Source organism: Diabrotica undecimpunctata, chromosome 1 (genome assembly GCF_040954645.1).
Source record: "Diabrotica undecimpunctata isolate CICGRU chromosome 1, icDiaUnde3, whole genome shotgun sequence".
NCBI classification, from domain to species: Eukaryota; Metazoa; Arthropoda; class Insecta; order Coleoptera; family Chrysomelidae; genus Diabrotica; species Diabrotica undecimpunctata.
Window position 1 is genome coordinate 187,072,654 of NC_092803.1, and position 12,957 is coordinate 187,085,610.

Here is a 12,957-nt window from a genome sequence, read left to right on the forward strand (position 1 = left end):
ATGTTCTCTACCTTTACTTTTTCCCTGGACTAAAAATCTTTCTTCAATAGACACCTCACTCACCGTCTCTAATAAACATGAATCATTAAACATTCTTTCATTCTTTATTCGTAAAGAAAGCATTTTTAGAAATTATACAAAATAAATCATATGATTTAATTCTCTATACCAATGCTTCTAAAACTACTACTGATGTTAGCTGTGTAGTATTTACTAAACATGAACTTGTAAGATCATCTCGGTTACCCTTAACTTGCTGCGTTTATATAGGTGAACTATATAGTATTCTGTTGACTTTTAAAAGCATCTCCCATCGAAACAGACATATTGCCATTTTTTTAGATTCCCTTTCAACTATCAATTCAGTCAATACAATTTTCACTGACCACTTATTAGTGCAAAACACTTGTGACATACATCAAAAGCTTTCTGCTCATGATGTAACAGTCTCTCTCATATGGCTGTTTTCTCATACCGGAATTACCAATAATGAAACAGCAAATCATTTGGCCCAATAAGCTACCAACCATAGTACTGGAGTTACCCAAATTCAACAAGCTAACGATCTCAAACTCGTTTTCAAAAAGTACCGAAGACTTGGCAAAACTTATGGCAAAGGAGCAAAACAACCCTTCACGAAATCCAACCCTTCATTGGTAATCTCTTCCTGGACTTACTAACTAGAAGAGAAGCTTCAATTATTACAGAAGACTCCGAATCAACCACACCTAACATACCCATGGTTTCTTGATGTCCTCTGGAACTCTTTTAACTTACCACCATTGCAATGTTTACCTGACTGTAAAACACATCCTCACCGACTACAAACAATTCACCAACCTGTATAAAGCACTGGAATTAAAACCTACTCTTAAGGAAATGCTCAACAACCCTACAGAGATCTAATAGACAATCTAAATAATAATCTAACCTAATAGACATTAGTTAAAGTGATATAATTATAATTTTTTTTTTCAATATTTATTATACATTTAATATTATTGTTCGTGTACTAATGGCCTAGTTGTCGAGGTGATTTAAGGAAATAAAAAAAATATTTGTATAAAAATAATAAAATATAAAAAGACATAGGTCCAAAAATATGTACTTTTCTATTGTTTATAGTAAAATATATCATAGGATCTCGATTTACTTATTTAAAAACAAAACCGGAACTAACCTTTTTTCGAAGCATGGAAACTATCCTGAGGCGGGATTTTTTCAATCTGAGCGCTGAGCTTTGATCTCGGCAGGATCGAACGGTCGTTGTTGATTTTCTCGACTGCGTATCGAAATGCAATTTCCTGCTTATCGTCTGCCGGATGGAAAAGGCCACCTGCAACAAATATATACAATCAAATATGAATTACAGTTCAAGCTCCGGAAGCAGGTCGCCAAGTTTGTTTCTGCTCTAGAACAGGAGATACTTATTTGAATTTCAGATATGTTACAAACAAAGTAGGATTCCTGTTATTATTACGTTAAAAACCAATAAAAGTCTTTTAAAAATAAACATTGCTCCAATATATTGTTCAATCACAAATTAAACCTTTAATTTGTAGTCTCACATTAATCTTAACTTCCTAATTTTACTCATATAATTGTAATAGATATCTATATTTTAATTTATGTTTTAGCTTATTTACCTTCCGATAAAAACTAGATCATTTGCAATTCTAAAACAATAATTTCATAATGCAAATTAATATTATATGTAAAGCTGCCGAAACGAACTATGGCCGATGACAAACATCTCGTACAAGATGTGTGGTAAATTCTTACTCCATTTTGAGAATTGTTATCAGACTGTTTTATATATATTTTAGCAGTAAACATCGAAATTCAGGTGCGTATTCAAGTTTAAAAGTAAATTGTATAAATATATTTTAAATAGACAAGCACGTGAAGTTGTTTCCAATGTGTTTAAATATATGGAGAAAGAAAAAACATCTGGGGTACTAAACGTTCCCTTAGATCTAAACTAAACTGATCTTTTAGAACTAAAAGATCAGTTGTACGAAAGAGTGATCGCTACAATAAGTGTTTTAGAAAGAAATATTCAAAGAATTGTTGAATTGTTAAGAAGCAAATGTGGTTCAAGTTCTTCTTTTAAATCGCCAAATAAAACGAAAAATAGCATTAAGCCCAAAAACGATTTAGACAACATAGATAAAAGTTTGCTACGTAGAATTATTTTAAATACTTACACCACTGACAAAATTGTGCTTATACTGTCGAATATTTTAAGAAAATTTTAAAGAAATTGGATATACAGAAGGCGAAGATTCTTCGAAAAGTAATCAAATCGATGGAATTCTGCTAAAGATAGACGAAAAAGAACAGAAAAATATTAATGGAAAGACATGATATTCGTCAATTAAGAATAGTTTTTCTACTTGCCATGAAGTCGTACAGACCGTTAAATAAAACGATTGTATATATGTTTATAAATCAGTTAAATCTGAAATTATCTTTAAAGTTTTTACGTTAAAAAAAAAGAGTGTCATTGAATTTTGCATTAAAATTCGTTCCCCTCCCAATATAAATTACCGTGTTTTCTTAAATTTTGAAGAAACTCTTTTTTTGAGTTTCTGGGGAATCAAATTTTCGTTGAAACACAGTGTATGTAGATTAGCTAATAGGGCTATTTTTCACATTCTTATATTATAATACAATTGTTCTTATCTGTATATATAATTTTCTTACTTATAATTACGGATAAAAACTTTTGATGTAATGAAATTAAATCAAAATTGTACTTTTGCTGCTACAATTAAAGATACCATTGTTTTAAAGAGTTTAAAACTAACGAAAACTCTTCTAAAGTTATATTTTTACCCCAGAGTTTTACAGTGGTAAAGAAAATGAAAGTCACGAAAGTGGAGTTGGTCTTCTACTCAGCAAACAAGCCAAAAAAGCCTCATTTCATGGAAACCCATTAATGATAGAATTATGACTGCCAGATTTTATACCAGATACCGCAAGATACCAGTGATTTATTGCTATGCTTTCACGAACACATGTCCCCCACGAAGATAAAGACATTTTCTACAAAAAACTCTACCCAACAAGTAAACCAAGGCGATATATTAATAGTGATGGGTGATATGAACGCTAATATTGAATAAGACAATACTAACTGAGTAAGTAATGAATGAAAAAGGAGAGCGTTTTACAAATTTTTGTTCCAATCATAGCTTAGTTATTGGTGGAACCATCTTTCCACATAAAAATATCCACAAGGTAACATGGACTGCAACCAGATCATATAAGAGAAAATCAAATAGACTACATCGCCATATTAAAAAGATGGAGATAATCTCTTTTAGACGTACTTAATAAAAGAGGAGCAGATATCACAACTGACCATAATCTCGTAATCGGTACCATTAAAATCAAGATGGCAAAAAACAAAATTACGCGAAACACCAACAGACCAACATTAAATCTCGACAAATTAAAAACGGCTCCAGGACAATACATGTTTAGGGAAGAACTTTATCTTAAAACAAGAGAACATGAAATAAATAGCTGTGAAGATTTGGCAGATGTTTTGACAGAAATAGCTGAAGATAAACTAGGTAAAAAGGCGAAACATAGAAAATAATGGATGTCAGATGAAACTTGGAATCTTATCGAGAAAGGAAAACAGCAAAAGAAAGATATTTTGCAAGCAAGAACTCTAGAAGAAAGAGCGAACCGACAAGGATATCAAACAATAAATAGATCAGTTAAAAGAAATACAAGAAGAGACAAAAGAAGGTGTACTGAAAAACTGGCGAAACAAGCTGAAACAGCTACACAACACAAGAGAACTAGAGAGCTATACTAAATTACTAGATGACTAACAAACAATGGGCCCAACAGTTTAAACATTGTAAGATCCAAGACAAGCGACTACACTACAACAAATGACCAAGTAGAGAGATGGAAAGAGCATTATTAGGAGATGCTAGGCACGCCCAATAAAAGATCAGATAAAATTGTCGAAAACCCGCAAAATGTAGACTTGCGTATATCTTGCGAGACCCCTTCCAAAACGGAGATAATAACAGCTATCAAATCTCTGAGAAATAACAAGTCTCCGGGAATCGGTAACATTGCTGCCGAAATACTTCAAACTGATCCGCATCTAACTGCTAAACTTTTGCTCCCCATAATACGAGAGATGTAGGAAACAAACCGCATTTCAGCGAGCTGGAAAAGGGGTAACATTATTAAGCTTCCAAAAAACGACAACCTCACACTATGCAAAAATTGGAGAGGAATAACCTTGTTTAACGCAATAAACAAAATCTTCACGACCATCATACTTAGAAGATCATCAAATAAGATTAAATTTCAAGCTGGTCAAGCAGGCTTTAGACCAGAATCCTCCTGCATAAACGACATTAATACTATGAGGGTAATGATGGAACAATCGGTTGAATGAAACACACCCCTATATATGGTATTTGTTGACTTCGAGCGTGCCTTTGACAGCTTACCTCATGCTGCTTTATGGAAAATTTTGGAAATAAGAAACAAATCGCATAAAATAATTGCCATTCTAAAGTCACTGTACACTGAGGCGAAATGCAGCGTGACACAATGGAATCAACAGCGACGAATTTGACAATCTTACTGGAGTCAGACAGGGATGCGTGCTTTCTCCGTTTTGTTTTTAACATAGCAGTAGACTATGTTCTCTCCAACCTAGACTCCAACACAAGAGGGATACAATAAACCTTTACCACATGCCTAAGCGATCTGGAACACGCAGACGATATCTGCCTATTAGGACAAAGATTCTAAGATGTGGCTGATTAATTGGAAACACTTTTCACTGAAGCCAATAAAGTAGGTTTAAAAATCAATATTAGTAAAACCAAATCCATGAGAGTAAATGCAAGAAACAACATGCTATTTACTATCAACAACATGCAGATTAAAAATGTGGAAAGCTTTATGTATCTTGGAAGTGTCATAACAGAAAGCGGAGGTACAGAGGACGATATTTATATGAGGATACGAAAAGCTCAACAAGCATTCAGCATGCTTAACCCTGTTTGGAGATCTGGCGAGTATACTACAAGCACAAAGATCCACATATTCTAATCAAATGTCATGTCTGTTTTACTCTACGGATGTAAAATCTAGAAAGAGACAAAAACCCTTACAGATAAAATGCAGGTCTTTATTAATAAATGTCTACGATGAATTGTTTATATTTTCTGGCCTAATATCATCAGTAACGAAGATCTACTACACCTGACCGAACAAAAAAGGGTAGAACATCAATTAAAGTCCATAAATTAAGAATAAATTTCCACTTAGCTGTTAGAAAGTCTATCTTCTTGATTTCTGGAGACTCGATCCCAGGTAAGTACTTAATATTTATTATTATTATTTCCTTTAATAATCCGACGTTTTAGGTTCTTTCTCTCTTATGGACAATTGGATAACATACAATCCTAACCAATATGGAAAACTGATAGCCAACCCTTAAGGAGTCACGCGATTATAAATATAAGTTGAAAAGATGATCAAAATGGTTTGAGATTAAATCACAGAGTGAAAATAAAAGGCCTAAAAAAACGTTATTAAGTTTAAAACGTAAGTAGTTATTTATTTTTTCCAAAAGAAAACCTACCTTTGTTCAAATGTGGCCTTAGAAGTGTTTCTAATACGAAATTAGTTTATAAAATCGAGTTTCTTTTAGTTTTAGAAAACAAATCCACACGATAGGTGATAATTGCTCAGCTTCTCACCGCTACAACTATTAAATTTTTGGAAAACTATCAAGAAAACTCTAGAAAAGCCGCAAAATTGCGTTGTAAGTTCTACACGAACCAATACTTTTTCATACAAAAGACCACTAAAGAAAGGAAAAGAAAAAAATTAAAGATAAGTTTTTTATCTGGCGCCGGCCATTGTCCAGTAAGAATTTATTTAAAATAAGTTGTTGTACTACTAATAGGGTTGAGATCTGTTTAAAAATACAAGAAGAAGAATTCTATCAAGCTATTTTTGACATTAACCTTTAAAATAAGAAAATAGCAAAGATTAGCACAAATCCAAATCACTGATTATTAAATATGCTTCTAGACTTAAAAAAATATCATGGTTATCAACAAGGATATTGGAAGGGAAAAAATCCAACATATTTGATTGACGCTCTAACAGAAGTTAAAAAGTTTTTACCATCAATGAACACAAGTGACATACCAGCCTGCTACTCAAATGAATATATCTACACTTATAATGTACCAATTATAAAAACATTATTAAAAAAAAATAGTTTTTATAACCTTTGGGAATATTACAATTTTGTAAATTCGTATTACTATAATTACATACAAATATTTACAGATGCTTCAAAAAAACAAAAAAATCAAAATCTTGAGGAAGCCAAAACGGGCATAGAAATACACATACCTAGTATAAATTATTCCTTTTCTGAAAAAATTCCTTCACTTATTAATATCTGTACAGCAGAAATAATAGCTATTCAAAAGGGTCTAATGATTTGTGAGGAAAAAAGTTTTGATAAAGCTATAATATTTACGGACTCAAAGAGCGCTATAGACAACATTAATTACAATATGATAACTGCAACAAAAGATTACAGAGTCTTGCAAGTTAAAAAGAAACTATACTATTTAAATAAATATGGGAAAGATATTAGATTATGTTGGATTCCTGGACATAATGATATCAAGGGAAATGAAATAGCTGACAAACTGGCAAAGATTGGGGCTGAATTAAATATTCCTGCTAAAATTCGATTAAGTAACTTGGATATCATGCCATTATTAAAAAATAAAATATGTTCTATGCATCAAAATAATTGGTTAAATTCTTTTCAATATAAAGGCAAGTGGTATAACAACATACAAAATATTTTTCTTAATAAACCATGGTTTGACACAATCCCATACATAGATAGGCGGCATATTACTACCATTATTAGAATGAGGAGTGGTCATTGCCTGACAGGAGTACATTTATATAAAATCAACATTCGCGATAACCCATACTGTGAATGTGGGCAAATGGATACACTAGAACACATATTTTGGGAATGCCCAATAAACAAAATAAAAGATTATGATGTCTATCAGGAGCTGATCAAAATTAATATTAAAACCCCAATTAACATACCAATGCTTCTATGCGAGATTAACCCTAAAATTATCAAAATTCTTATCAGATTCCTACAGATCAACCATATAAAATTATAACCTTAATAATAACCTATCCAATATTAACATTTAAACCAATTATAAGAAAATAGAAAACATAAATAAAATGTAGATATGTAGAAAAAATGTCTATATGTCAATGATAATTGATAATAGGGCATGAGATATTCTCAGACTCACGACAGTGGCCCAAAAATTAACAAAACAAATGTACTGGCTGATTATTCAGAAGAATAAAAGCCAAAAAGAAGAAGAAGAAGAAGAAGAAATAGGCTTTTTGGTTTGTTTATTTTTAATTCAAAGTTTATTATTCATTTAAATTTATACTTATTTTTGTTTTAGGCTGTACAAAATCAAGGAAGGAACGAATAGATCATCTCAGAGACCAAATAAGACTTGGGAATGCATTAATTTTCCATGAAATCTTGTGGAGTTGTTAACAATTATTTAGCCAAAATTAAAATAATAAAACTTTATTTCAATAATTTATTCTGAATTCTTTGGACCTGTAACAACCTTCAAGAGTCACAATCTCTCTCTTGATATAAAAGTAAGAATTCTGCGAAGCTACGTCTTCCCTGTCCTTTTTTATGGCGTTGAATCGTGGACCTTGAACGAAGATATGTGCAGAAAACTGATGTGCATTTGAAATGTGGCTATATCGGAGAATACTTAAGATCCCGTGGACTGACCGAGTCACAAATGAGGAGGTCCTTAGAAGAATGAATAAGAACCGAAAGGTACTGACCACCATCAGTTCTCAAAAGTTACAATTCTTCGAACATATTATGCAAAATGAATCCAGATATGCTCTCCTTCAAGCCATCCTGCAAGGAAAAATATTTGGAAAACGAGGTCCAGCAAGAAGAAGAGTATCTTGGTTAAAGAACCTCAGAATCTGGTTTAATACAACATCTGTGCAGCTTTTCCGCGATGCTGCAGATAAGATAAAGATTGCCATGATGATTGCCAACATTCGTAACGGATAGGTACATCTAGAAGAAGAAGAAAACTGACAGAAACGTATGAAAAAACTAGAATGATGTCTGTGTTTAGTGGTGTATAGATAATTGCTAAAAAAATAAGAAAACAATTAAAAATATATCCAAAAAAACGAAAAACTTTTAAGAATAAGTAAAATCTAGTAAAATATGTAAAACAAATTTAGATATATGAACATGTACGACACTTTTTAAGTATTCTAACACATTATGCTTTTATCTACATTAAATAATTAACCTAAAGTATTTTTAAACTACTCCCAATTACAAATATTTTGTATGTTCCATTTAGTCCTAGATAAACACGTCAGCAGTGTCGAGTATCTCGCCTGTCATTAGTTCTTAATGTAAACTAAGATTTAGTCCTCTTCACGAAAACTCAAACCAAATCACTCCACAACCACAACTTCCAATTTACCTTAGCGAAGGTAATTTCGCTCCTGCCGAGCAAACACAAGTAACAAACTGCAATCGATCGACACAACACAATCCGACTTAGAAATTTTATTCGATTTGGGATGTGAGTGCATCATTTACATTTATGTAGTATTTGCAAATTTAGATAATATAAGGTGATTTTTTACTTAATATTTGTTGTTGGACTATATTACATAATAGATAAAAATAATCAATATGAATTTTACTAATTTTACCATGCATATTATGATATATAATTTATCTCTATGATTACTAAAAGCTATAATAAATCAACGATATTATAATCTATCTATATAACATATAACATATAACAATATCTTTATTTTTAGAAAATAATATACATTCCGTGAACATGAAATTATTTAAAAAAAACAGTGTCACAAACGAAAATATTATTTACTTATTCCTAACCGTTACATATACAAATAGTCCTCCACAGAATATGGCTCAAGAGCTACCAGTAATTTAAATATTTGATGTTTATACAATCTTTCCTCCCTTTTAATAGGTTCAGGCAGTTTATTAAACAATTTAATGCAGCAATAAAGAGCGTTTTTTTCTGTTATACTTAACCTGTGTATTGGAATTTTATAATTATATAACCTGGTATTTACTATACTATTGGACTTAAAGTTCCTAAAGAGTATTTTATTCTTATATAGAAACAGTAAGCATTCTTGAATAAATACAGCGTAAACTGTTAAAATATTATTACTCCTAAAATGCCCTCTATATGATTCCCTACTTTTTAAGTCAAACATAACTCTGATTATTTTTTTCTGAACCAGAAATACATTATTTATGTCCCTACTGTGGCCAAAATTTATTAGACCATATCTAAATTTTGCTTCAAAATTAGCATGATACACTGTTTTTAATGAGTTACTATTCATGTATTTTTTTAGAACTCTAAAGCTGTAAATCACTTTACTCAAAGACATACATAACTGGTCAAAATGTTTATCCCAACATAAAAAACTGTCAATATATAATCCTAAAAATTTGGTACTGCTGCTAATATTTAAAGTGTCATTATTTACAATAATACTGTTTGGCATATCTGAATGTGCATAATTTGTCTTAAACAAAAGAAGATCTGTTTTATTTTGATTTAAAACCAACCTATTCATAGAAAACCAGTCTTTAGCTTTCTGGAACTCTAAACTAGCATTAACGCTTAGAACAGACATGTCTTTACCACTGACTAAAATGTTTGTATCATCTGCATAATTTGTTATGCTGGAAGTAGTATTAGCCACTAGACCATGAAGATCATTGATATAGATCACAAACAGTAAAGGACCAATCACACTTCCTTGTGGTACTCCAATATTGATAGTGCTTTCAGATGAGATGCCTATTTCAGTGTTTTTATGTATTTTTACTAAATGTCTCCTATTTGCTAAGTAGGACTTAAACCAGTTCAATGCTGGTCCACGTATACCATATTTCTCCAATTTATCAAATAATAGGTCATGCACTAAACAGTCATATGCCTTTGATAGGTCCAAAAAGAGACCCAAAGCCATATGACCGATCTCAGTACATTTTAAAATATCCCAGACAAATTGAAAAATCGCAGTCTGAGTTGATTTTCCCTGTTGATAACCATGCTGATTTGCACTAATAATATGACATTTTGTTAAAAATTCTGTAATCCGCCTATACATAGTCATTTCTAAGATTTTTGAAAAGGAACATAGAAGGCTAATTGGTCTATAGTTATTAATTAATTTAGGATCACCCTTTTTGTAAACAGGTGTTACTATGGCAGTTTTCAGGCATTCAGGAAATACACCAGATTTTAGTGAAACTATATAAAATACTATGATGATAAGTGGCTCGACAAACCGTTATGGATCTTGACCTGCCCACAAAGAAGTCGCCACACCTGTCGATTCCTGTCAACTTCCCTCCATCTTCTGCCCCTTAGAATCTGTAGCTCTTCTTCCACATTATTAATCCATCTCCTGGTCGTCCTCCATTTTTTGTGCCCTCTGGTTTTGAAAATTGTAATCTCTTCGTATATTTCTGATCTGACATCCTAGCAATATGTCCAGCCCATCTAAGTCTCTGCACTTTAACAAATTTTACGTTAACTGGATCGGTATAACTGATATAGTTCAAGGTGGCATCTTTGACACCATAGCCCAATTTCATTTACGGCCCCAAAAATATTTCTAAGAATTTTTTCTCTCAAAAATACCGAGAAGTCTTTCACTATTTTGAGACAACGTCACGTTGTCTCAAAAACGGCTGAAACGTGAGACAAGTCCACGTTTCAGCCCCATATATCAAAACCGGTTTTATTAAGGTCTTGTTTATATGTATTAAGCATTACTACACGTTTTATATTTTTATTTTTTAAATGTTTCTGGACACCCTGAACAGTTCTGTTTGCTATTGCTATGCGTCTTTTTATTTCGTCGCTTGTCGTGTTTGTTTCGTTTTCTAGCGATCCAAAATATGTGAATTCTTTAATTTGCTCAAAGGTATGGTTGTTAATTTGAATTCTCTGTTGGATATTTCGGGAGTTTTTAGAAACCAACATATATTTGGTTTTTTCCTCGTTTACCACAAGTTCTAATTCACTTGCCGCGTCCGCAAGTCTTGTAAAACACTGCACCATGTCCCTCATACTTCTGCCCACTTTAACTACATCGTCAACAAGTGGGAGAATTTGCGTCTATCTATTAAAAATAGTTTCATTCATTCTAATATTTAATTGTCTGATTGCCTTTTTCAAAGCAATATTAAAAAGGAGACACGTCAGCGCATCCCCCGGCCTTAGGCCATTATTAATGTCCAAGGACGTAGAGTTTTCTCCTTCAATTCTAATGCATGAGCTTATGTTTTACATTGTTAGTTGGGGCAACTTAACTAATTAAGTTGAGATCCCAAAGTCTATCATTGCATTATATAATGCAGTTTTTTTCAGACTGTCATAGGCTGCTTTGAAGTCGACGAAGACATGGTGTGTATATATGTAGTTAGTAAGTCCGCATTGATATAGACCAACAATATCCTTTGTAAAATGTTTAAGTCTTTCAAACAATAAATTGCTGAAGATTTTATACGTAGATGCTAAAAGAGTAATGCCTTTATACCTCTTACACTCCAGTTGATCACCCTTTTTATGCAAAGGATTAACTATTTCCTTTAGCCGCTTCTGGTACCAATTCATGTTGCCATAGAAGTACTATTATTTTCTGGATTGCTGCAAAAAGTTGATCATCACCATTTTTATACATTTAAGAATAGATTTCATCGATTCCTGGAGCTTTATTGTCTTTGAGTTTTAGGATGGCATTTGCCACTTCTTCTCTTGTTGGGTCTTCACTATGTAGTTGACGTTATAGATTTTGTTGATTGTCTATATTGTAACCTTCTTCAATATCGTTTATATTTAGATGTTCGCTGAAATGTTGTTAGGAACTAAATTTTATCATGAAGAATTTCACCGTTAGTATATTTACAAATTTTTGATCTGGTTCAAATGTTTAATAATGGTTTAAATTCTCCATGGTCATTATTTAAGGATTTGTAGTATTTCCTCATTTCATTTTTATCGTATAAACTTTTTATCTCATTGAGAGTGTTCTGTTCGTATTCCTTTTTCTTGCATCGATGAATACGTTTCTCCTTTCTTCTAAGACGTCTACACTCTTCTTTTTTTCTCCGTATACAACGTGCATCAATGGCTTTTTGATATGCTGCGTTCTTTCTATTTGTGTCCATTTTGTACTCATGATCAAACCAATGATTTCTTTTTTCTGACTTGGTTTTTGCCCAATATTTTAACCGATTTCTATAACACAATTCTATTGTTTGTCGATAAGTTCCTCCTACATATTTTAGTACCTTAAGGAAGTACCTTGAGATATACTATAAGTCCTGGATTTTAGAATGCAAAGATTAACTTTAATAGATAAGAATAAACTGAATTTAAGATTTAAGCTTTTTTATTGATTGATTTTAAATTTATTATTTATTTGTTACCATTGTTTCTAGCAACTAGTTTCTAATAGTATCAATAGTTGATTAAATTAAATTCTAGACCTCTTCTTTGATATTTTTAAATTTCTAACAAGACCAAAAATTCTTCCTTTATCGGAAAGTTTCCTCTGACTGTTGCTACATTTTTAAAATAACATTGCAGCTACCCGTCACGACATTAAAATAAAATTCATGTGTACTTCTTGGGCTCTTGAGCGAACTTTAAGATTTATGTTCACTTTTAAGTTCCAACAATCGTTCGGGGGACGGTAAAGACTGAGTGTAACGAAAGAGAAAGCTGCAAACTTTGGTTTAATACCACTGTTGGGTTTTGAATG

The 12,957-nt window shown here is 32.0% G+C and overlaps 1 protein-coding gene across 3 annotated transcripts in view; it reads right to left on the bottom strand.

Moving 5' to 3' along the window:
* KaiR1D (Kainate-type ionotropic glutamate receptor subunit 1D) overlaps positions 1-12,957 on the bottom strand; it is a 362,951-nt gene that overhangs the window by 268,788 nt on the left and 81,206 nt on the right. For all 3 annotated transcript variants that reach the window (XM_072520792.1, XM_072520790.1, XM_072520791.1), the window contains exon 3: positions 1,181-1,336. In XM_072520792.1, coding sequence (XP_072376893.1) covers positions 1,181-1,336 — 156 coding nt within the window. The remainder of the gene's footprint in view (positions 1-1,180; positions 1,337-12,957) is intronic.